This window comes from Syngnathus scovelli, chromosome 6 (assembly GCF_024217435.2).
Source record: "Syngnathus scovelli strain Florida chromosome 6, RoL_Ssco_1.2, whole genome shotgun sequence".
NCBI lineage: Eukaryota > Metazoa > Chordata > Actinopteri > Syngnathiformes > Syngnathidae > Syngnathus > Syngnathus scovelli.
Genome location: NC_090852.1, coordinates 13,430,594 through 13,457,311, shown reverse-complemented (window position 1 = coordinate 13,457,311; position 26,718 = coordinate 13,430,594). Strand labels below are relative to the sequence as shown.

The following is a 26,718-nucleotide window of genomic DNA, read 5'->3' as shown; positions in this document are numbered from 1 at the left end:
TACGGAACACTCCAAAACCCATTGAGAGCATTGAAAATGAATGCCAGTTCAATTTTTCTAAAGAAACAAATACACGCAGAAAGCTTGTTGGTGAAAAATTGACCATTTTGACCTCAGCGGTGCTTCAGAATGGATAATTTTTCACATATTTCAACCCCAACCAACAAAGAGCACAATAAAATTGTCAGGCCATCATTTTATTTCTAAAAAAAACAACCAAACAAACTACGCATTAGATCCGTTTGTATCAGCTTTGCCGATAGCAAGATAAGCTTTTGTCAGCCACTCAGCCCACAAACAAGTTAAGAGCTGATGACAGTGGTGTTTAGCATAGTGTCTGTTTAGTGCCTTTAAAAATAAACCACCTCAATCCTGAATGCCTGGAATTTGAGACTGCAGATTTCAAGAAGTGTGGAACTTCCCATCGGAAAATCACCTCTTTCCTTTCTTGCTCATCCCTTGTCGTTTCTTCTTTATTCAATTAACTGACACACGCGTAACACACGGGGATCTATCTCTTAACCTGCGTAAATCTGCACATAAGCAGGTTAGACCAGTGCATAAACACAGATGATTTTCATCTCCCCATTGCCTTTAAATGCAGTGCACCAGTCACACGTTGACTATAATAAATAATAATAATAGAAATAATAATATGGTTAATTCATTTATGTCTACAAAGAGTCAGAGAGTTTGTATTTGTAAATGAAATACGTCTAATGTCCACCACACAGAGCTCAAAGTCTGTCTTCCTGTGGATCAGTCAAATTCACCCAAATCACATTCGATCAGCAATGCCAAGATTTAGATGTTGTCTGAGCAAGCGTAAGTTTATCCTGACATTCTGCTACCAAGTTGTCATTCTGCCAGGAGCATCTCTAAGAGCACAACCTTACTGTCCTTGATCACCCGGTTTGGCAGGGACCATGTCCGCTAAATTGGCAAACACCGCGGCAAATGTGGTGTCCACAAAATGACAGCTTTTTATCACTCAAACCTTTTTTTTTGCAATAATGATGAATAACTACAATTTATCATTTTATCAATAAACAATAATGTGCTTTACTATTTTTTCTTTTTCTTTTATTTTACTTAATTATTGTTGGGATTGGCAAACTGTAGCTACCTTGGGACCTGTGCAGAATGAATGAATGAATGAACGAATGAATGAAAACATATGAATCCCAGACACACAAAGTATATTATTTGGCCAAAAAAAGAAGCCCATGGATTTACCATGCATCATTGGCCAGGATATATTATGAAACAAATCACACCCATCAACTGAGAAATTAAGCAGCCAAGAGAATCTTTTGTTCACTGCCAAGTTATAAAAATGAATCTTTGAGCGAGCCATTCTGTGCTTTGCTGGATCATGAAGTAACATTGCAGTTCATTTTATAATACTGCTCCAAACTAAATTGCTCTGCTCATGATTTAGCATCTCAGCTGGACAGAGATCTGCAATTTCCAAGGATGACATGGAAGCACTATCATGTCAAAGCTAAAAAAAATGGGAGCAAAGCACAGTTATCAGAGATTATTAAGAGCTATTCGCATGATCAATGCTACCTTCTGATAACCGGCACATATGTTCAACGCAGCCATAAAAACAAATCTGCACAGTATGATTTGGTGGCATGAAGTGTGACAAAATGCTGCTTCCTCGACTAAAATGTCTTTAAAACTAGATTTATACTTTTCCTCACCACTTTTATTTGGTACCAGTATATAAACTGGAAGACTCCGAGATTCTTCTCGCTGCTTGATGTCATCTCATACCTGATGGTAGAATTGATGTCAGACGCAGCTGAAGACACAGTACTCATCCCAGCTTCACTCCTGAACGAGCTCTGTTTAGACCTTTGAGAAGCCAGAGAGCTCCTGGACTCAGACTTCCTCAGCTTCAGCCCGGACAGGATTGACCTCCTGAACAGTCCGCTCTTGTGCTTCCCCTTTAGGAGCTCAGTTTCACTGTGTGCCGTCAGTACGAAGCCCCCTCGAGACACTGCGGGACTACTGCCGCTGCTTCCTGTGCTGCACATGGAGACGCTGGTGGACAAGGTACCAGGAAGAGGTGGAGGAACAGGAACGACTGCACCGCTCCGGTCAAGTAGAGCTGTACCATTGCTGTGTTCCGAGCTGGAGCGAAGGGAGTTGATGGATGTACGGAGAGGGGAGCGGATGACGGCCGCCATGCCATACGGGACACTTTGGCGGACACCATAGCCATGTCGCATCCCACCAACCCACTGGCCCTGAAATGTGCCTGGGGAAAGAGAGGAAAAAACATTCAACCCCATCTGATAAAAAGTACAGGTGCATGGTTACTATGGTAGTGACATAACCCAAATTCAGCTGCTCATGGAGCAACATGGGTCAACTAGATGGTACTGGATGACCTTAGCTTGCACACTGGCTAAGAATAAAAAAAAGAAGTGCCAACTACTGTCAATTATTTTGTTGGATCACATGGTCTTATTGTCAAAGAAAAATTAACTTGCCCAATGTACTAAAGATTATAAAGACAGGAAACGTGTGAGAATGGAGGAGAAACTGCCGTTATGTGAGAAGCTGTGGAAGCTTATAATAATAAACCTGAACATAAACTTTCACACATTCATTTCATGAACAGAAATTCTATATCAGGGGTCACCGACCTTTTTGAAGCTGAGAGCAACTTCTTGAGTACCGATTAATGCGAAGGGCTATCATTCTGACATCTCTGAAATAATTTTGCTAAAATTACCTTTAATTTGTATTATTTTGTTATTTAGACATTTTTTTGTATTGCAGTTAAACTCCTGCTCTAAATTAAACACAAAATACATTTTCTAAACAAAGCCAAATAACACCTTCTGGTGGGATCCTGGTGTTGCTGTCCATGATGGGAAGTGCCCTACCAACTGATACTGTATAACACAGATTCGCTACTGCATGATAGGACTTATGTTGCAATGTTGCTGAAAAGTAGGGCAACTGTGTGTGTGTTTCCATTGTTGCACCTCTCCCTCAACCGCACACACACATAAACACTCTCGCTCTCAAACGGAAGTGTGTTCCAATAGAGTACAAGTGATCCATCCCGTCTGTCGTGGTTGTGATGTAACAGGTCTGTGAATCATTCTGTGGCAAACGCACTAAAGCAAACTATATAACCATTTAAGGACTGCAGCTACGCTCCCTTTTTCTGTCGTAAACACACGCAACCATTTCCCTGGTGGTCTTAAGTGGCACTGAAGTGGGAAGTGCTGAATGAAGCCATTTTTATAAACCACTTGTATTGTTGCTTACGTTATGGAACAAAGTCACACGATAATGACGTACAAGGACTGTTAAAAACAAATATATACAGTACAGTGAACTCATTACACTCCATCCTTCACATTCTCACTACCGTATTGGCCCGAATATAAGACGACCCTGATTATAAGACAACCCCCTCTTTTTCAAGACTCAAGTTTGAAAAAAGACTTTTTGAACAACACATTAAATTTTTATACAGAAAATAATTACAGTACAAATGAAACAAATGATTATAACAATATATTCGAGGGAAAAAGCATGTTATTTTAGCTCATTCAAATCATGCAAAAACTGTTTATCACATCTTAATATCTGAACATTTAAATATGTAAACAAAAGTGCAATCACATTTTTAAATGAATGGCTTCTGGTTTATGAAATGTAAATAAATCAATCTACTGTGATAACACAACAAAATTGCAAAAACTGCCTCAACCACCAAAGTGAAGTCTAACTGTAACTGTAGTCTTGAAACAAATCTGAATAAGGAAAAACATTGCAATAAAATAATGCAAACTGCTACCGCTGTTTTTATTTTTATTCTTCGTGACAGGGGTTTGCTTTGGCCTGGGGAGTTAAGTTCAGCATTCACTTTGAAGATATCTGGCGCCATCTAGCGTTGTGGATGGGTATAATGTCTAGACCCCGAATGTAAGACGACCCCCACTTTTTCAGTCTTATTTTAATGTAAAAAACACCGTCTTATATTCCGGCCAATACGGTATATTGCACACTTAGCGGTAATACTTTTTTTTGCTTTGGTTCACAATACTGTGATTTGAGTGTAGGCCTGCCCTTATTTGGGCACACACAAAAAATGCCTATGTCAATGACATCTGGCCAGCACATCTGCTCAGGCCATTGTTATCATGTCAGCACACAGCTGCACCACCGTATGACAAACAGATCAAAGTACATCCAAACACCCATGGAAGAGTGTGACAGGATTAGCATTTTATTAAACACCCGCCACAATGCTTGGTTGAGGCGAAGGAGGCTGGGCTTGGCTTTAGATCAATGCATGAGGCTTCAAAAATACAACTGCCACTCACAAATCATGCCAGAGACACAAACAAATGGGGTTTTTCTTAATATCCAATATAAATTGGAAAAAAACTGTCATCTCACATTCGTCAGAATGAAAAGGAAAACATTATTATAACCGTGATGTAGAGCTCTGCAAAAATGCACAAAGTACTTTGTATTTGTACTTGAGATATCAAGCCTTCCGTTTGACCCGTTCAATTATAATTCCATGGGATTAACTGCTGATCTGGCAATAGACAAGATCATTTCATAATTAAACAACTGCCAAGACCCAGTCGAAACTAACTCGCATCTGGGTGTCGAGACTGAATTCCTTTGAGTACTCTGAAAAACAAACTGCTATTATATAAGTAAGTCAGGGACAAACAAGTGAACTTACTTATTTAAAATTGCATTTACGTAACACATAATAAATGAGATTCGTCATGTTGGTGATGAGTTTATCCGCGGATCTCATTTGAGGGATTACAATTGCGGAATTAAATTTCTCGGAAGTAAGGCCCTCGGAAAGTGACAAGTGGGTGTGAAAGTGAACGATGCCAATTTGTGTCTTCTAGCGTACGACTGTTTTTCTCGGTTGCTTTGGTACTCAGATCAAAAAGAATTTGTACAAATGGCAAAACATGATTCCCCGTAAATACCGTCTCAATGTATATGGAAAGGAGGAAAGACTGCAGCACAATTGGAAAACAAAACTAATACAAAAAAAAGTATAAATGTGAACATGGGGCAGCTGCCTTAGGAGAAATTGTACGTGCAACACTGTAGGAATTTACAGTGCAATCTTCTTAATTACTTGGACGACAAATTATCATTTTCATCAGAGCAATTATTTTCACATGATATTAGCGGTTTCAGAAAACTGGTTGATCACTGATTAACTTTTTTGGTCAGAATATTTTCAGATTCACAAAAGGCTCATAGAAAATGTATAGAAATATACTTGACATATTTTAACAACTTGTTCAACTATTTTAGGACTCGTGCAAAAATGATGCGAGTGAGACCATACAGCCGAGGCCCATCAGCATACATTTTGATCAACATAACTTAAGCAACTCATAATGTCAAAAAGAGCAGCGACTTGGACATAATCATTTGCATGGTTGTGCCAAAGCTTTTGCAACGCATCTGAGAATCTGCTTTTTGGATGTGTACAAGTGATGTGAAATTTTAACAAGCAGTTTTGATACATTAATTCTGATGTGAGAAATGTACCAAAGCAAGTGAGATAAACTATGGCTTGACCAACCAACCTTAAAGCAACATCCAGCGTTATGCCTCAGTTGGTAAAATATGCAGGGACACGAGGCTGCGTGTCGCTTTCCATGGTGCTGAAATATAGTCTGCGCAGCTGCCGTTTGCTGCTGTTGTCCTTTTAAGATTCAACTCAAACAGACCATTTCAAATATAAACTGTGACATGCACATTTTAGATGCATCAGTCAGAGCGAGGTAGAGTGTTTCTTCATTGTCAAAGAGATGGATGAGAATTTGTCCTCGACAATGACCGCATATGCAACAGCTGATGAACTTTAAGTCGTGTCTCACCATTGACTGTGTAACAACCAGTACTGGACATGTAAAGTTCCCTGTGCATACAGTCGCAACTCACATGCCAAAACGATTTTGCGGCTCCTGCCCCGAGGCAAACAGGAAGCACTCGTGAATTATATGGGCCTAGAATTCAGGCCGCGGCTACTGTAGCACGAGGAACCGTGCAAAAGAGCGTTGACGTGGGGACATCAGAGCTGTGGAAACATTACAGAAGCTGAATTCCTAGTTATCATCTTAACCAATATATAAATCCATTCACTGTCTTTAAAATCCACAAAGTATTCATCATCAATGGAGGCTTTAAGATGCAGCTTTTGCAGACACTGGATGTACGGTACACTTTTTTTTGAAAGACACTCATTAAAGTGAGGACACACGGAGCGAAACATACTTTTAAATCTAAAGAATCTATGATAAATAAATCAATTTACATATCGACCTTCAGGCACCTTGTAAAGGAATGAAAACAAAGGGTTGCATCCTCCTACCCATTTTTTGGTAGCCTGGTGTTCCAGTTCCTGGCTGAGACAAAGGCAATATATTGTGACCATTTGCCTCAAGGGGAACGTGATCCTATAGAGGCATTTGGTCAATTTGAATATTCAGGCTGTGCCCTCAAAGAGAGGGACACGGGAGAAGCGAGCACACTGTGCAGACGTCATGAACTGGGGAGACTTTGTGAGATCAGAATGTAAGTGGAATAAAATCTTGATCTAACCAAGATGGCTGTATCAGAGAAATCCGTTTCTATCACCACCCAGCTTTGCCCGGCGGCCACTCCAATATCCCACAGCAGCTTTTTGACAAAAACATCTGCTCTACGCTGAGCTGACAACATCCAAGAATGGCTAGGAAGAAAACATTCAACTAAGAACTGATCAAAATCCTGTTCAGCATGTGTGTAAGGAGGTGAAACAGGCAATATGAAAAAGGGGGTGGAGCACTTTGCGTCTAATGAGTAGGCCTCAGTAACTGAGTTGTTGCAACACGCTAGGCGAAGAAGACAACCCCTTTGAGCCCCCGCAGGACGGCTGAGATCGGCCCCAATCTTATTTTAAAAAGTACTGCTTTAATACTACAACAACAGCATGTGTCGTAAAATGGCTCCTTATTATTAGCAGTGACTGCTGGGCCCCTCCTCTGACTGATATTGCTTAATATCAACAACTCCATTTTAACAGTCATTGTAATGATGCTTTGTCAGTCTTGTTGATAACGTCGCCTGGAGCACATAACTTTCTGGCATGATTTCTCTGCCGCTTCTCCCCAACTATATAAGTACTGAGAGTGGTCCTTTCATTCACACTTGGGGCAATTATGAGTTAGTAATAAAACCACGGTGCATTTAATTACAGTATGCGGTTAGCAATCAAGCTATGCCCACAACATTCCTAAAAAAATGCATCATGCCTCAAGTGCCTCGCAGAGAGCACAGAGTGAGACGATAGCAAATTGGATGCCTCCGCTATGAATTGGGGGAGAGTAGCTAGCAGCCGCCAACGGATGGATGTTGGGTCCATTCACAATCTTGCTCCACACCACGCATACATCCTCACAAAAATAACACGGAAGGGTTTCAATGCTGTTTGTTCCATATTTTAAATACAAAAAGACATTTTAAATGAAATTCACTTATTAGCAAATAAAAAAAGTCATAATTTCAAAGTAAATTGCTTAAGATAACTTTGCTTAGTCATGTTCCAGTTTTATTTTTTGGGCGAGGGGTGATTTCCTCATAAGGTTGTACAACAAAATTTAGCAACAATTTTGTCAGTGTGAGATAACATGCCGTGCTTGACATTTATTATTGCTGCTCTGAGATTGTATTCTTACGGTTTTGTAACAATGAGAACAGTAATATTGAGTAAAGGTCTGTAGCATGTGAATCCTGCATAATGTAGTAATCAGTATAACAATATGATTAAAATATCAGAATCACAAAACGTGGTATGTCAAAAATAAACATAATAGTGAAACAGTGGCAATGGATGTTGTATAAAACAATATTATAAATGTTGAGCAGCGTTTGGGTTGTTGTAGAATTATAAATGTTGGATTAGTAATGTTTGCACGTATGGTCATTGATCAGTTCAATATGTCAAGCGTGTTAATCTGTCACCCATTTCTGATAATCCAGAAAAGAGCCCACACAAAGTGCTTTCTGGGCAAACTCCCTCAATGGTATGTCCAATTATTACTTAATCAGCACTGATCCTGGGCACATATCCAAAAAAGATTTTGGGAATTTTCGTATGACAGACAGCTCCACTAATCCGCATTTCAAACATCCTAACTCCCTCTTACATAAGAGAGGCATGTGCATATTATTATTATGCTGATACAGTACTGTATGTGTTTTTTGTGCAGGATCAGCAGGGAAGAAAGACCCTTTTGGGCTTCATGCTAATCTGGCACTAGGAAGAGACACTGAATCGCACTCTCATATGGCGTGTGTGTGTGTGTGGGTGGAGAGAGAGAGAGAGAGAGAGAGAGTGAGAGAGAGAGAGAGAGAGAGAGAGAGAGAGAGAGAGAGAGAGAGAGAGAGAGAGAGAGAGAGAGAGAGAGAGAGAGAGAGAGAGAGGAGAAACTCATTAAACTAATGTAAAAACATACAGGTAGACAGACAGACATAACAGCCAGCAAGACCATCAAACAGCAGGTCGGCAAAACGGGCTTGCGGACAAACAATTACTGTCAAGTCGGTTCAAAACTGAACCTCTATAAATTACCGAGTGATGCCACTAAGGGATTTTGCTTTGACCCTTTTTTCTCCTTTCAATTTTTCAAAATTCCATTTGGGTATTTTTCATCTGTAAAAATTATTCACTATATTATATATGTATTGTAATATAACATAGTAAATACAAGGACGTAGATGCAAGGAAACATTTTTTTAACAAGCTTGTTTAATCTATTCGTAAAAGCAAGATTTCTTTGTTGTGTTCACACAAAAAGTGTTGGTGTGCATCCTTGAAGTCTAACAAATGTGTTGACTGCATGTTCCTTCCAAATAGTCAACTCCATGCATTATTTATAACTGTTCTCCCTTTTTGCCAACAAGCAGGCTTCTTGTCACGTTTTCTGTCCTAAATTTTAGGCAGCCGTTCACCAAAGCTCTTCCTTGCTCAGCACGAAGCCTCTTAAATTGCGTACAATAACACTCGTGTGTGCAAATGTGTGCATGCTTTATTATATCGGCGCTTGTTGAGTGAGCAACGCTGACATCAACACTTCAGATTAGAAACGATTCTAACAAGTCAGAAACTCTAAAAGTGAAGTAGCATGGTGGCGCAGCACGCTCCTTGAGGATTAATGCATTTTAATAGGCTTGGCATAAGGGATGACCTCTAAAATAGCAAACAAAACAAGAGAGTCTGACTTAAATACTGCATACTGATTCTCTCCCTTTCACATCTTGCTGGGACAAACAGTCACAGTGCATATGGGAAAGAGAGTCACTGAATTCCAAAATGTAAATATTCGCAGTGGTATAACACATGACACGACCACACTGAGTTGCAATGCACAACAAGGGCATTAATTCACAGGCAGGCGGTGCCGCTTGTCGGCCGTATAAATTGAGATGCAGATTCACAGATCACTGATAGCTTTATTATATCAAGATAAGGGCCCCTATTGTGGTAGACTGGTGCACGTATGTACGGCATAAAAACTAAATTTTCAAGTTTAATTTTGGGGAATTTGGTAGACAGCGTTGCACCTCACTGGGATATTCTGACGAGCCAGCTAAAAGCAGGTCTAAATTGTGGCGCGGATGGTGTGAGGCAATTTTGGTGGATTTGATCAAGACATATTTTGTCATTGTATTTCATTCATAAAAATGACAAAAGGATGTATTAATCCGTCTGAATCATTGTAGAAATCCGTTCATTCATTTAATTATGCTGATTATTATCTTGGGTATATTTTTAGATTAACTTGATCTTGTGAAGACCAATGAAAAAACTAGAAAATAATCCCTTAAAGTAACGCCGTGGGTCAAGTTATATTGATGTCGAACAAGTTGTTCCCAACAACTGGAAGCCCAACCTTTTATCCATTTGCCAGTCCACATTTATGATTATCTTGTTCAGGCTTGTGGTGAACAAAAGACTACTTTGAGGCAAAGGTAGACTAGAATGTTTGCCTTTCAATCGCAGGCTAACAACTAGCATTATCAGTCCATCTCCAATTCTAAGGGAACTCGCCTCTGCATTTATGGTACAAGTGCGATTATCTTTTTTTTTTTTTTTTGCTTGAATGGTTATTTGCTATGTCTGTGTTAAGCAGTCAGATACAACTGACTACCGTAATCTCTGGCTATTACTGCTGAGTAACACAGTGACAAATAATCTGTCTATTGCTCTCTTCCTCATTGTGCATATATACGTGTGTATGTGTGTGTGTGTGTGTGTGTGTATGTGGATTGTAATCAGTCAGTTTAGCTCCTCATCTCAGTAAACACCATTAGCCCAGAAGGCCAAGCCAGCCAATCAGAGCCTGGTACAGGCCTTCGAGTGGCCAATAGCAGAAAGGTACAGAGTCTCTCGTGACACGCTGACCTGCTGCACATCGGTGTGCGTTGCTATGGAAACCCACTATACTGTATAGAGTAGCTCTGTGGAAATGCAGTGGGATGCGGGAAGAAAGAGAAAGGTGGGAGGAGAGCAAACGTAGGAGAGAAGTAAAAAGCCAAACAGAAAGAAGAGGAGAGCTGCTTCATATCAGATGTAGTGGAGGGGAGCGAGGGGGGGGGGGGGGGGGGGGAGTGGAACTGCCCGTTGATACACGACAGAGAAAGACTGCTGGATCTATGTGCACTCAATAGGAAACTTCACTGCACAAGTATAACATAAATAAGGAGTAATACTTTAGTAAATGTCAAAAGAGCAGGTAAACTAACACCTGCAATGTGTGAATGGAATTGATTTCACATTCAGACACAATTGTAAACAGAAAAAAATAGCAGTTAATATGAATTTGTAAACTGACGGAGAATGAATACTTCGCTTGTTTAATAGTAAACAATAACCAGAAAAAATAATAATATTAATAGAAAAAAGAATCAACTCACATGAATGCATTGTCATAGTTTAACTGTGTCAATGATATAATTTGAAGTAGACTCACAAATTATATTAGCCTCTTTTTTTTCAGCAAGTGAAACTGGTATTAAATACTTTATTCTGGAAATTATGTGAGGTAGGCAGAGGTACAGTTCAGATGCAAAGTTTTGCAGTGGTTAACTTCTTTTTATATTTGAGTGACGGTTACTGAATACTTTTAAAAACGAGTTGCGTAATGCTCATCTGTGACGTGACCCATCTTCGGATTTATACTTTGGTATTCGACAGTAATGTTAAGACTGAATGTTTTTGAAATCTTATTAAGGGTGACTAATTTTTACACGTGCATAACCATCAAGAACACTTGTCTGATGCGGTTTTGGTTGGGCGGTCAGGCAAATCGGGGCAATAAAACTTGCCCATGCATAAAAATCTAAATACCGTACGCCAACATTTCCGCATGTGCCATCTATGACAATAGATTCTAAAAAAAGTTTAAACGCATTACAGTGATGCAAAGCTTCACCCTTTGCATGACTTTGGCCACACCTCCTATTATTCACAACCTCCCTCGTCCTGATAAAAAAGTACTTCGGACGACGATGATCATCCAAACAGGCATCGTTATGCCATGTCTTCATCTAACTGATTCATGCAAACGTACAGCTGTCCATCCAGCTATCCTTTACATCGTCTCCTTCAGCCCATCTGTCTGGCCACACGTCAAGGCATCTCTGTCCTGATGAAACCCTTCAAAGTAATCTCGTCTCTAGATATCATCGCAGCGCCCACAATGGAGTGAGGATGCGTGCAAGTGTTTGTGTGTGGTCTAGAGCAGTATTGTCCTGGAACAGCCTGCTGTTCATAGTAGACTTATGTAACGAGTCTGCATGCATATTACTGTCAGCGCTTTTGCCTTGGTTGCATTATGTCGTTGTATACGCAATGTGTCCCTGCAAAAAACATCATTGATAGCGAGCGTATTTACTCAAAAGGGATTTGTGCCTGTGTCAAAAACAGAAAAAATGAAAAATGTCTGCACGCTCGCAAGATAGGATGACCCAATAAGACCTCTTGATAACCTCTTCCGTTGTACCTTTGTGTCACCAGCCTCCGTCAAACCTTAATCAGATACCAGACAGTTTACCCATTTGACCCTTTGACAGGCATTCACTAAATTCTCAAAATGTTCTCGCCTTCAAACTAAAAGCATGCAATATAAAAGTATTTTCCAACTTACCCCCATCAGAGTACGTTTCAGTGCCGTATCCGTCTTGCAGGCCATTGTTCCACGTTCCCTCGTACTTGCCGCTCATCCCGGTGCTCTCCCGAAGGCCGTAGCGTCCCTTAAAACCATGCGTCCATTCCCCCTTGTAGACCCATCTGCCCTTGTTCTCGACGCCCACACCGTGTCTCTTGCCCTGCGCCCACGTGCCCTGGTAAGTGTTCCCGCTGGGCCACGTGTAGACGCCCAGCAGCTCAAAGCCATGGGCCCACGACCCACAGTACTCGCCTTGGCCTTTGGGTCCCGTGCATATCCCGTGACCATGCGCCTTGCCCTCTTCCCACCCGCCGCAGTATGACCCCCCATCGTCAAAGTTGAATCTGCCTCCAGTGGACATGCATGAAACAGGTCTCGGCAATTCACCTGAAGCCTCGACAAAAAGAAAAAGAAAAGAAAAAGAAAAGAGAGGGAGAAGAAAGGAGGACAGGTTGGTGCTAGAGGGATCAGTCCATGGAGTTTAGGTTTGAGGTGGAGGTCGGAGGAGTACAAGAAGAGGGAGGAGCGGGTGGGTGGGAGGGAGGGAGAGAACTCCCACTCAGTTCAACACAGGCCTCTGTGCTCGGATGCCGTAAGCTTCACAAACTGAGGAAGAAGAAATGAGTTGACCCTGCACGGCGGCGTCAGGGATCTCCTGGTGGATATATCACACCATTCTCCTGCTTGCTTTTTTGGAGCACCAACTCACAACTTGCCGGCTCCTGCCCGATGTGAGGGAAGAGGACGGTGGTCCCATTTCTGCCACTATATGCTGAAAATCAAAGTGTGCAAAAGCTCCAGCAGTCCCCCATGGGCCGGCCTCCGCGCTCCACAGCACGCATTCGCCTCCTTTCCTGCTTTCAGCTGCCTCCTATGTGACTATGCCACCGCCGCCGCCGCCTCCTCTTCCACCTCCTTCTCCACCTCTTCTGTGGCGCGTGGAGCACAGAAGTCTCCCCAATGGTAGCTCATCAAACATCCAAGCTTAGGCTTCCACAATCAGGATCAAGGCCCCAACTGCATGTGACATGCTGTCAGATTTATTGAAATTAAAAAAATAAAAACTTTCCTTTCTCCGACATTGAGGTTTATCTTCTTTGACTCTGCTCTTGCTGATCAAGCTTAGTACACAATGTTAAATCACACAACTAAGTCCATCTGTAGCTCACTTTTGGCTTCACACACACACACGTAGAGTCAGGGAGCACACGCATACTTAAAAGGCAGGGATAAAAAATCAGGGGCAAATATGAATTAATTGCGCTTTGCTGTTTTTTTGTCTGCCAGCAAGCAGCAATGCGGTCTCCCCTCTTTCAGATGCACACACCCACACACACAATGAAGATAAATAAGTGAATAGATGAATATCTCCACCCGTGTTCCTCCTGCGGCTTCTGTCTCAGTCTGTCTGCAGGTCTTTAATCCACTGCGTCCATAAGTGGTTTATCCTCTGCGTGGGTTGCCTTCAGTTTGATGAGATAATATCCATCTATATCATCTTGTTTTGCTCTCTTCGGTGCTCTTCAGCATCCCTCGCTCATCTCCACGTTTCCCCATGGAGAAGCGGCTGACGCATAACCTGCTTGTCTTGCTCCCACAATTTCTCCTTATTCTCTCTCTCTCTCTCGCTCGCTCTCCCTCTCTCTCCTAGAAAATCTGCTCATTACAGAGGACTGTTCCAATGCAGGCGGCCAACCCCGCTCTCTCCCTCCTCCTCCTCCTGCTCAGAAACACGCTCCATCTTTTAAAGTGACACGCTCTCACTCACTTGTAGCTTTTCAACATATCCACACCTCAAACGTGCAGATTGTGCCTCATACCGACAATGATTCTTGCACAAAGCCCTTTTGCATACGCCATGTAAAAAGGAAGAACCAAAAAGCAAGCAAGCAAACAGTTGGTGTTTCTATTCTCACTAACTACTGCCCTGGTATGCATGGTCGGGTGGATTGATGGATTAATGGACGGATGGACAGATGGTTGAACAGACTGATGTTTCGTTAGACTTGATATGGAGAGGAATACATTTGGGAACCCAAGCCTTGCACAGCCTAGTCAAGAAACCAACAGTATATCTGATAGACAGATAGCAATGCCACTTACAAGAAGTCAAACCTCGCCTTGGGTCTATTGAGGGCCATCATGTGAACGTTCTTCAGAGACAAAAATAGAAGCACAAAATAGGGGAGAACATTTTTTTGGTGGAGGAGTGCTTTTCTGTGAGCAGAATAATGCATTTGTTGTCAAATGCTAAAACATACTGGCTTCAATTTTGCTGATGTGTGTGTTTAACTTCCTGTTCTGGGCTAAATGTTACCATTAACAAAATGTTAACATGCAACAAATAGTCTTGTTTTTGTTATTTTATTTTTTTCATCTCTTTCTTGAATAAGCGATTGCACATTTAATGACTGGGATTGTTCAGCTATACAGTATATCCAACAACTTTGGCATTCTCTTTGTTGTTTATCAAAGTTGAAATCTTGAAGTCCCTTGCTCATGGCCATGTCACTAATTACGTTTTCTGAGATACAAGCTAGGTCTCAAGCATGCACATGTACAAACAATGCTAATATGTCCTTCGGAAAAGATTATGTACCCAAGTGCAACTCTTCCTCTCAGCAGTCCTTCTGCTCTTGTCCTTGCCCCTTCTGTCTACCAACCTCTTGGCGTGATAAACCCATTCCGGGCCAGATTATGGTAATAAAATCACAGTGAGTTTAGGGATTAAGGTTGAGGCCTCTAAACATGCAAGATGGTGGAAAGAGGAGAGATTGGGGGGAGGGGAGCACAAGGGATCTGGAGGAGCAATGCATGTGACTGCATAGATAAAATAAAAAAAAATATTGAAAAAAACCGACATCACCCATTTTAATTCAATTAGAGCTAAGGACCACGCTGATAAAGTTCACTGAATATTTGTTTTTCTTTGGGGTTAATTTGGGGTGGGGTGGGGGTGAAACAACCTTGAAGACAAGTCAGACAGATCTTGTATGATGCAAAAAAAAAAAACCAAAAAAAACCTTGTAACGTAAACTGAGTTGAATTCTCATGATGAGTGTTCTTTTGAGATTTTAATTTGGGGAATATATATATATATATCTTCAGAAAATGTTGATTTCAGAAATTTGAATGTTTGACTATAATGTATTTTGAAGTGTCAAAGTCAGCGTATTCAGCAGCATGAACATAAACCGACCAAAATAATCAATTCATAACATCAACCTATAGGCAACTATACGTCACTATCGTTGGTGTTATGCAAGAAAAAAAGACGTCCTGATTTGGGTGTGTAAATAAGCAAATAGCACACATACGTATGTACATGCGCACAGCCTGTACATCTCTGACGAATACTACGTCCGCCTACGTCAGCAGTGCACCCTGAAAAAAATTCTCTTTGGCTATTTATAAAAGCTTTTTTTGGTCCCAGAGTTAAAATTGAAAAGGGGGACCGCAAGAGAGGAAAGAACAGGGGCTACGGAAGACAGCCTCGTTCTCATCCATCTCTTCTCCTTCTCTATTATTCATCAGCTTCTTCTCATCCCTCATTCTGATGGAGAATAAAATAGGTCAGAGTGGAAAGACTGGTGCTCAACCCGTGATTGATGTCTTATCTGACACGGTGCGCACTTTGTCCTCACCACCTTCTCTGCACCGCATTCTTATTTCCTCTTTTCCTCCATCTGCCATCTTTTCGCTGCTCGCTTTTCTCGGAGCTCAAGTGTCAAAAAACAACCGAATTGTGATACTGAAATGTGTGAACAGTGTAAAGAAATGTGGACTTGGCCATCCTTGTCAGGTGAGATTTTCTTTTTCATTCAAGTGTAAAAATACATTTGAAAACCAAAGGATCATGTTTCCTAATTCACATGCGAGTGTGGGTTCCTGTAACCACATTCCAAAGTATCATCATAAAAAATAACTTATTGTAAAATTGCCTCAGGAGTAATGTAAAGCCACTATCTATTTGGAACCCAAATGTATACATATACTGAATATTTTGTTTACCTTTGCTGTTTCTTTTACTTTAGTCGGGGTCTCACATTAGCAGATGCTGGCCTGTACAAATTTGATACATACATACATACTTTTTAACGTTTTGCTTTACCTGTTAAGATGATTAAATCATTTTTTTGCACTGCACACATTTTAGACACCAATTCGCTAATATGACATATTTGATATTTACCAGATTATATCACTGAATATACAAAGCCAGAAGCAGTACTGTCAGAGCCTCATAGTGGCCCTGCTTCTGTCAATGTATATATTTCTGCAGCATCTAGTCTTCCCCTGCTGGCCGTGCTGAATATTGCAGGTTAGAGCTCAATCATTTGGGTCAGGCGTATCAACACCCTGGACATATTAGATTCTGAAATGTGACTCATTTTTGATGGAGATGTACATAAACTGTTAAAAGACCACCGATGTTACATGAAAGTAACACTCAGAGCTTTATCAATGAAGGTTTGGTAATACATGTACATGTTTTCTGTGGATGGGGTTTATATCAGCTCTGATACCCTAGACAAGGTCACAATATGAGCAATTAAAAGTCTTCACTTGACCCAAAATGTTGCTAAGACAATTTGCATTACAAGTTCAATGACTTAGCTTGCATAAAGCATAACATGCAAATAATGTATTTGACAAAGCGTGGCTGAAGTCAAGTCATTCAAACATCCTGTGCATGGTCTTCATAGAAGACTTTAGCCATAGCTAAGGCTACCTTGGCGACTTTTTTGTCCTTGGCATCCGCACCCATGTTGGTGCGTGCGAGTCCGATCCAGTACTGCTCTGTCCGGGCCTGGTAATCTGTCAACGTCTCCCCATCCTTTGCTGTTGGGTGCTCATGTTCATCTGGACAATGAGAGTTTCATCATGTTCTTACTTGATTCAACGCTGCATTGAAGCCAACGGCAGTGATGTCATCATGAGCTTTCTAGATTTGATCTTAATATCTTGTGGGAGCAGCGGGTTAGATGAACTCTCCACTTTTTAGGTCGATTGGGTCAAATTGCCCCCAACTTCCTGGGTCAGTCCAATTTTTAACCCTTTACCCTTTTACCCCTTCATTGTCAGGCTGTATGTTAATTTAACATGGTGTTGGTGCAAAATTAATGTTAAAAATATATATTTTGATCTGTTACCATAAAATATCAACATTATAAGTTAAACCCATGGGAAATTAACAAAAGTCCTCTTGGTGAGGATTTTCTTTTTTTGTTAAAAATGTTGACTAATTGGTGAGATTACAAACCAACAGCTAGGCCAAAATAGATGGAGAACAATCCCTTGCCTTCCTTATCAGACTCCTCTTCTTCTTCTCCTCCCTCTGCTCCTCCAGCCGCCTCCTCTTCTTCGTCTTCTTCTTCGTCGTCATCATCAGATTCAGACTCTTCCAGCCATTCTTGGGTCTCTAAAAAGGTTGAATCATAAATCCAGTGAAAACTCACACAAACACTAATTTTTATTGCGGGACTTCCGAGGCGGTCTTGACGAGCTGTTTTGTCGAACTGGCTGACTCACTTGGATCCATCTCAACCAGGACCTCCCACTGGTCCATCTTGTGGAGGTCCAGACAGTAGAAGTCGTTCAAGGTGAACTGGCGGCTTCCCACTTCAAACATCCCGCCGTAGAGAAAAAGCTTGCCCTGACGCACCGTTGCCATGGCGCTGGACCGTGGGCAGGGTTCCACTAGGGCTGATTCTGAAATCAGAATGCAAGAGGCAACACTGTTTTGTTTGGAGGTGTTCTTTTACCCCCATTCACTTTTTCACATAAAACACATATTGAATGTTTATCAACATCCATGCTAATTTCTGAGATCCAGCAACTGACAATCAGCTGATGTAAGCACGCGTTGCTTCTTATTTGGAGAACTATGCAACTTTGTTTCCACAAAATTATGTTGTACAATAGTCGCCCTCGGTCATCTTGTGTCAGATTACATTTGATAGCAAAAGGATTCTTGCTTAAGGTTTTTTTTTTGCGCTATCCTGGAAGACTACTGAGAAGGCCAGCTGATCTGACCTCATGTCTGGTGAGAAATCGGTAGTGTTCTTGCTTCGACAAAGGCAACAACCTCTGAAGAAAATGGTGTGTGTGCAGAGAAGAAAACAAATCCACTGATTCGGTGACACGAGATTGCAATTCTGTGAGGGTGTGAATTCGATCATACCATCCTCTTCTTCGTCCTCCTCCTCTTCATCATCGATGGCCTCCTCCGCCTCCTGAGTTCTAGGTAATACTTCCTTGATGGTCATCACTGTGCCATCTTCTGTAACAATCTCCTTGATGACTTCAGTTGGCCCCGTGGGAGCATCTTCTACTTCCTTCTTATCCGCTGCTCCCCCCCCAGCTTCATCCTTCTTCCCTCGCCGACGTTTCTTCTTGTCTGACTTGTTACCCTAAAAGGACACATCAAGAGTTTATCATTTGCATACCATCACTGTATTGTGGATGATAAAGCGATTGCTTTTTCTGCAGTTGATAGTCACTCACCCTGAGTTGAGCGGGATACCAGCGGTTCTTCACTGTGTCGTACAAGTAGAGGTCATTATAGAAGTCACCTTCCAGTGTTTCCTCATCTTCTTCATCACAAACCCCACCAAATAACACAGCGCGCCCTAACGGGCCCACCGCCATGGAGAAGCCAGATCGGGGAGGCGGCTTGTTTCCAGAGGGGCTCAATCTGGACCAAGTCCATTTCTCTGGAAAACACAGACAAGGTGCAATAGCAATAATGTCTTTCAGAATCCAAAAAAAATGCTACTTTACATTGCATTGTGCTTACGGTGGTCGTACCTTGGCCATCTTTACCTTCTTGCTTGAGTAGAAACATGTCAGAGTGGATCGTTCCCTTCTCAATGTCCTTTTTCAGTTTCTATGTGAACATAGCATCTATTAAGTCATGAGGACATTGTATTTAAAGTTACAGTGGGACCTTAACCTGGGAGTGTAATTTGTTCTGTCCCCACCAATTTAACCATTTAAAATTCCTTACTTCACTTGAGCACCTTTCCCCCCCAAAAAAATCAACAAATAGCATTGTAGTGTACCGAGTGAGTGTCAGCACATCTGAAGCGCTCTCATAACACCAATTGCGGCCCACAAAACAACATTGAAATCATAATCACACATGCTTACCAGTTTTGAGTAACCTCCATATATGATGACACCGGAGCCATCAGGTGTAGAGGTCATCTGACAGGCGGAACGTGGCAAGGGGGCAACGCCTGACACGGAGAGGCGTGACCAAGAGAAAGTATCCAGGGAGAACGAATGGATGTCATTGTAGTAGATAAAATCTCTGTAAGGTGGAAAACGCGCAGATAAAGAAAGAAAGCAGAGGGCATGAAGAATGCGTCGGAGGAACTATTTGATCATAAATAGAAATCATTTACAAACGTGACCTGCGATCTTTAAGTTTGAATTGCCTGGGTGATAGGTGAACATGTTGCCTACCTGGTGCTTTCATGGAAACCTCCAAACACCAACAGCTGTCTTTTGCTAAGAGCCATCCGGTGGCCACTGCGACCCGATGGACCACCAGGTGCTCTAGACAAACACATCGAATTTGCTTAAAAAGAGGCTAAGCACCCAATAGTGCTTCAATCAACCTTAGTTATGTGTCTGTAATATCAGGTGGCTCTTTGTACAAGCAATAAAATGTCCAATAAGGTTTACTGCAAATCAAAATCAACAAGCAATAGACTTTAACTGAGCCTGGCATACTTGATATTCTCCCAGGTACATGTAGCAAGGTGCAAAACCCAAAGGTCTTTGTAGTGGTAGAATTGTTCCCCGTTTGGCGAAGCAAACTCTCCTCCAAACACCCACAGCTGGCCCCCACCTTGAGAGACCGCCACTGTCTAAGGAAGGCGATGGTACACAAAGGGAGAAAGGAATATGTTATAATATGTTACATATATTAGGTATTGCACTTTAGGGAAAAGGCAGGAATGGGCGTTTTGCAGGACAACACATGCACGCGTAAGTTAACAGGTAGATTTGAAAAAATAAAAAATAATATTGTCATGATGTACCTGGTGAGAGCATCGTGGGGGAGGAGGGTTGGGGATCTCAGACTTAACCCAACTGTTCTTTTTAATGTTGTAGAAAAACAGATCATTGTACAGGTATGTCTTTAAATACAGAAAAAGAAAACAAGAATTCAGATTAGGTTTGAGAGAAACAAAAAGCAAATGAAACATGATATCTACTGATTTTTTAAGGAACATTCTAAGGAATTGACAGCTAAGCATATTTATAGGCTCAGAAAAAGTTTTTATATTACCTTCTTCCCATTAAAGAATTCACCACCAAAAAGGATGAGCTCATCTTTGTCTGGGTGAGCAGTAAGTGTTGCACTTAATCTGAAAATTGTTAAGAAATGTTAAGAATGACCTCACAAGTTACAGTGTTAATAAAAATGAGGGTTTCAAACTAATAACGAAAATAGGTACATTTTTGAGAGTATGGATTGCAGTGTTTGGGAACTTTTCGGTTTTGAGTGATTATGTGACATTGTGACACTGACGCCGAAATCTCACCTTGCTGATGGAGGAGGACATGCAGTCTCTACAACTTGAGTCTTCTTGGCATCCATGCTCTGAAATTCAGCAATCAGAGCCTCCAAATCTTCCTTGAATAAAACGGCAGGTTAAAATTGCTTTTCAGTAATAATGCTGCACACCAGTAAATTTGTTAAGGGGTAAACACTCATGCCTGTCAAAAACTTCAGGTCTTTGGATTTAGCAAGAACAGTGGCTCGGTCACCAACAGAAGCTGCATGCACTTCCTGCATATGATTGTCAAAGAAAGACACAGCCAATTTTAAAACTAAAATCAAATGACTAAATTTTAAACTGGCAACTGATTTCCTGCAGGTAATTCAGTTTTGGATGCCACAATGCATGCTGGGATATGCAGCAGGGGGGGTTTAAATGCCCATGATGCCTTGAGAGTTTGCAAACAGCCATTAGGTTTAGGTGCACATTAAATTTAACCAGGATAGGGGGTGCACCATTTCTGGAGGTACTACAATACCAGATCGATGCGTGGAGTGGACGGAGCAAGCCCCTATTCCATCTCCCTGTCCCAAAAATCAATTTAATATATGGTCCCCAGATAGGGGACGTATCAGATATTAAACTGATAAGAACAGATACTACACTTGATCTTAGCCAAAAGGCCGAGAAGCGATAACCCCAAAATAATCAAACGGGGACGATCTCATTCCCAGTACTACAACCTTAAGTGAGAGTGACAAACGTCACCTGGCAGCAACAAGTTATTGTTATAAAAACAAATACATATTGAGTATATTGCTGGGTAGTACATGTCACGTGATTCATGGTGGTCCAATGAAAAAGCACCAAGAAAGTTAACTCTATTAATGGCATTACAATCTTTTTTTGACACGCAAAGAACCCAATTACAGATGTTCCCGAATATTAGAAACAAATGGTGATTTGTAATAGAACAATTATGTTGCTTTGCATGCTACAAATGAACAAAATGTAGTGATCCAGCGACAATAATTTTGTTTTAAAACTTATCCCCGTGAAACAGATGTGGTTTATGAAAGTTAACAAATACATTATTATTCAAGAAAAAGGCAGTTTAGCTATTTTAATTTCTACAGCATTTAATTAGATTTTAAGCATTACAAACGTCTACAGATTTACGAATTAAGAAAAAAGAAACTTGACAAGTGCTGTGTTATAATGGTCATATGTAAAACAACAGTCACCTCTTCACGTTTGGATCTCTTGGAAACCTTTTTCTCCATTTTGGCAGCGGTCTTCTCTGCTCCCTTCCCCTTCTTTTCGTTTTTGCTTTTTTTACCCATGGTTGCTGGTGATTTTATTCAGTGATAAGCAATTAGACTGTTAAATTGTCCTGCATGCAAACTTCCCATATGTTCAGTAAAACACAATGCCGTGGCTCATCAGCTGGCTTTGCTTCCGGAAGCACTGTTGTCGACGAGATACACCACAGCAACGTGCCTTCGTGGCGGCCACGAAAGTGGGGCAAAATTCTCGTCAAACCTAATGAATGTACGTTAAAGTCATTCAAAACTTGCTTATCGCTCAACCGATTTTCACGAGGTTTACTTTTTGTCAGTCAATTGAACAACCACCTAGTATACATCGTGCCTATGGCTGACAGCTCTTTGCTTCCGGAACCTTGATGCACCGTCTAAATTTAACTGCGCCGTCTAGCGTATCGGAAGAAAACCTACACTTTTATACTTGATTTTTAATTTGTATTATTTACTGAAATTACTTTAGTGCTGTGCCAACATCATTGTTCAGGGGGGCAGATAGGATTTGAGAACAGGATTGACAGAGACCAAGATAATTTAAAAAAATAAATCAGAAAGCTGACGTTGAAACTCCGAGCATGCAAATAGTTTCAGAGAATGACTTATTTACTGTTAATGTTATATATTAATTTTTCCCTCATAGCAAACTTGTATTCAACAACCTCTTTTATTGAGTTCACTTACTGTACTTAATTCAGCATTGTGTCTGTATTATTTGTCATATGTTATTTGTTTTATATTATTTGTTATATTTTTAAACTAAGTCATTTGTATATATTTCTGAACAGACAGACTATTTATTTAGATGCTGAAGTGAAGCACCACTTTACCTCAAATGCTTTTGAGGTCAAATCATGCGCTTGCAACCATGCCAGCAGTAACAATCATTGCAAATTTAGGATTTAAACTCATCTCAATTAATACTAAACTTCAAATGATATCTATCGGGCTTGGTGGTGCGAAGTGACGTGTCAAAATACTTTGTCCCTGTCTTACCAGTAAGAAAGAAGGCCTCGTATGGGGTGCAGCAAAAACAACGACTATGTGTGTAACATGAATGAATATTTGTGCCCATTTATATACAGTGCATGAGGAATGTCACAGACAGCTACTGATGAATCTTCACACCTCTACACAGGATTTTGCTTGCACATCATCAAACTATAAGGTCATATAAGAATGTGATGATTTGCAGATTGTCTGACAACCACCTTTATTTGTAAACATTGTGACACTGAAAATAGGGACAGAGGGAGTTGATAAAATTACACTACACTCTGTAGCCCAAGGGAGGCGATAGTGTATCACAAAAATTGAGCCTCATGAGAAAAGGGGGGGAAAATAAAAACTAAAAATAACTGAACCACTTCTAAGAACCACATCCTGCTGTGTACTTTAATAGTTGGAGATTCGATGTTGAATGCTTCATGTTGAGTTGAAAGTGCTTGAAGATTTTATGGCCTTGTTTGTTACAGAGAAATGGTACCCGCTGCAAAATTAAAAGTGCCAGTCAAAAGCATGTTTACAAATGAATGGCCATCTGCATCTATAGCAAATAAATCATCCCTCTGTGGTTTAATGAGATTCCTTATCTTTCATCTCTGCTCCTGCTTCTGTTCTCATATCACTTCCAGCAGAAGGCTAAAATGTTTCGGAAGAATTATTGATTTGACGGGGACGTGTAATCACCATTTGCAGTCATCCGTCAATAAATTATTATATTGTTTTCCTTCTACAAACGCTGGCCAAAATCCCTCACCTGCATACACACACACATGCATTGACTCCTCAGCTGATCAAATGCTTCTAACATATGGCACATGACCTTTCTCCTCACCACTGCGTACGGCATACCTTTGTTGATTTTCTGAGACACCTCACGTGTGTTTGCGTCTTCATCTTGTCCCGCTTTCCAGCTTGCACGTTAGCTCTGCAAGCACTTAACAAAATCGTTAACACTGACATAGTGATGATGTTTCTGATATGAAATACATATTGTGTCTTTTAATGGGAGCCAGAGCCTCCAAGAAAAAAAGAGTCAAGTGAGAAGCCATGAGACCATTGTTCTTGGAGTCCAGACTCACCGAATACAGTCAAATGTAAGCGTGGTTTGCAAACGTGTTTTTGCAGCATTTGTTTATGTGCCAGTATTAACGGACCAATCTGACATTTTAAGTTCCATTTTGCTAGTTTGAGTCGATGAGGTGGACGAGTGGACAGGAACAGATTGTGTTGGAGGTTTTAATCTTGCATCTTTTGCTTCCAAATATACTACAAGTTGGTAAACCAAATTGTAAATATAAATGCAAAGACTTGCAAATGAAAATTGAAATGGTTACTAACCGACCCGCTCTACTGCCTGAGCCACAGCCGCCACACATATTTAGAGATTACAGTTTACGTATTTGGATTTAGTTGGACGTAACTCAATTCAAAATACACAATCAAACTCATTCAAGAGTGATTCATATATCCTGGGGTATGGTGATCTCTTGTTTACTAAATTCCACCTACGTACTTGACTCATTCATCTTCTGCATTGTTTATGTAAACATATGAAAAGCAGAAATTATGGCATGTAATTTCTCCAAACAGTTTGTCGATGTTAATGAAGACACATGGTCACTTTGCACCTGAGGCCTTGTAAATGAACGTTCAGTTGCTTCAACGTCAAACACATCAACGAGTCAGCACGTTTGCGTCAATACTCGCGTGCCGGGTGTCTGGTGCAGAGCCTGCGCGTGACTCTGGCTGCAAAAAGAGAATAAAAAAGGGCAGAGATGATGCGATGGACAAAGCTGGAAACGAGAGGCAATCACTCGGGCTGCTAATGCAATTACTGTATGACGCACAAAGCCTAGTGGTTAGAATATTCATTCACAGTTTGCACTTTTGTACCATACAAATACACTACTGTTCAAAAACTTGGGATCCTTAGAAATATCCTTATTTTAAAAATTATATTTTTTCAATGAGGGGTAACATTAAACTAATCAGAAATACACTCTATACATTGTTATGTGGTAAATGACTATTCTAGGTTCGTTTCCACCTCCGGCCCTCTCTGTGTGGAGTTTGCATGTTCTCCCCGTGCCTGCGTGAGTTTTCTTCATGTCCTCCGCCTGCTCTCGCCTTTATTGTTAAACAACTTGCGGTTTTGGGGATAACGGTGAATATTTTGGATGCACGATGATTCCGCCCGACGACAGCGAACAATCGTGTATTGTTTTTTATTGTTTTTTTCTTATGTAAATAATACAATAAAATGAAAGGGAAAAGTTATATTATACTATGAGTAAAGTAATTTTATTTTTTTAATACAATTTCTAAATGATATTGCCGGAAAACATGGAATTTATGTATATTGTTTGTGGTTTTTCAGGGAGGGGCAACACACCTATAGGTGATGTGTGTGCGTGCGTGCAGGTGTGTCAACATACATATTACAATCTATTTTAACTAACTGATATAGCTAATGTGTTTGTTTATGCAGGTTTCAGCCTCCTTGTAGAAGTGCGTCTTGCTTGTAAATGTCACTCGATGTGTTTGTTTTTCAACGGGGGAGTGAATTCACTGCTGCATGGACCCAAACTGTTTGTTGTATTACATCCTCTGTGTTCTGTTTCCTCTCTTTCTTTATGAGACAATGTGAACAATCAAAGTGAATGGGAATAATAAACATCTTCAAATCCAGTGCATTTTGTGTTGTTATTAGTCCATCCTTTGAGTAGCTGTAACTGAATATTCCTATTTCTATAATCGGATCTTGAGCTGAGTCACAGCTGGGTATACCCTGGATTGAACATCGGTCGATCACAGGACTGACAAATACTTTACATTTTGATTTTTAAAAAATGCATTAACAGCAGAGAAAATGTAAAGAAAACATAGTACGTACACAGAATTAAATTGCACCGGATGATTTTTTTTGCCTAAGAATCCTAAGATCAAAAAAGGAAAACAGAGTCTGGAGGCATTACCACAAATTGGATTCGTGCAGCCAAAGTTCAAAATGAAGTTCAAGTTGGAAGATGAGTGTCAAAAAATTCCGCAGATCTAACATAGAGATGTTGTTGTCATTATCAACCTTTGCCAAAGTCATATGAATTTGATGTTAGTCCTAGTGAGGAAGCTCTCGGCATACATCATGACTGTGGCATAAGGGTGTCAAAGCAATCATACATCAGTCATCCACATTCACTTGGCCTTCGTTTAATACGCTGAATTCTTGAGAGGATTAAGTTGTTGCCTTCTGTGAGCATTCATCGGCTGAGTGTCATTTTGACATCAGTGAGCCAACTCGTCCCCTATGTAATCCCCCCACAACACTTTACTGCAAATAAACAGTCACATGTCACCATTGTTGAACAGGTCCCGGAGGAAACAAAGGCTCTGTAATCTATTAGGCACATGAGTACTGTTCAACACTTTACCCATATGTTATCATATAGAGCCAAAACTCAAATGAAGCAGTGAAACTAGGATTGCATGTGAACAAAATTTAAAGTGCTCACAATTAACAATGCAAGTAATAAAAGCATTATTCTTGACAGACGTTGCCCAGTTCACATAATTGGGAAGTGTCTGAAGTAAAACTAGGTGGTCTGACCAAGACACGGGGATCCGAATTGGGAAGGCAGCAGCAGC

At 40.8% G+C, this 26,718-nt stretch overlaps 2 protein-coding genes and 1 non-coding gene across 6 annotated transcripts in view; all 3 read right to left on the bottom strand.

Annotated features, from left to right (window-relative positions):
* jph3b (junctophilin 3b) overlaps positions 1-15,875 on the bottom strand; it is a 43,672-nt gene extending 27,797 nt beyond the window's left edge. The window contains exons 1-2 of one of the 2 annotated variants that reach the window (XM_049722236.2): positions 12,216-15,875; positions 1,710-2,269 (exon numbers count right to left, since the gene is read on the bottom strand). In XM_049722236.2, the coding sequence (XP_049578193.1) occupies positions 1,710-2,269; positions 12,216-12,597 (942 nt within the window). In that variant the 5' untranslated portion in view covers positions 12,598-15,875. The remainder of the gene's footprint in view (positions 1-1,709; positions 2,270-12,215) is intronic. The other variant, XM_049722235.2, reaches the window with a different exon arrangement.
* Positions 15,876-16,669: 794 nt separating this feature from the next.
* Positions 16,670-22,440, bottom strand: klhdc4 (kelch domain containing 4). 3 transcript variants are annotated; one of them, XM_049722237.1, is made up of 13 exons: positions 21,997-22,440; positions 20,795-20,886; positions 20,539-20,617; positions 20,288-20,386; positions 19,977-20,113; positions 19,707-19,799; positions 19,389-19,551; positions 19,047-19,125; positions 18,744-18,952; positions 18,421-18,649; positions 17,769-17,948; positions 17,539-17,658; positions 16,670-17,099 (listed from the first exon to the last, which is right to left on the bottom strand). In XM_049722237.1, the coding sequence occupies exons 1-13, from the start codon at positions 22,093-22,095 to the stop codon at positions 16,915-16,917; spliced, it is 1,764 nt and encodes a 587-aa protein (XP_049578194.1). In that variant the 5' UTR covers positions 22,096-22,440; the 3' UTR covers positions 16,670-16,914. The 3 variants fall into 3 exon arrangements, with proteins under 3 accessions (XP_049578194.1, XP_049578195.1, XP_049578196.1); XM_049722238.1 differs by having other exon boundaries at positions 19,062-19,125; XM_049722239.1 differs by having other exon boundaries at positions 20,795-20,882; positions 21,997-22,438.
* Positions 21,257-21,447, bottom strand: LOC125971388 (U2 spliceosomal RNA). The gene has a single exon (XR_007482436.1). It is a non-coding gene; the product is annotated as a U2 spliceosomal RNA (small nuclear RNA).
* Positions 22,441-26,718: the final 4,278 nt, after the last annotated feature.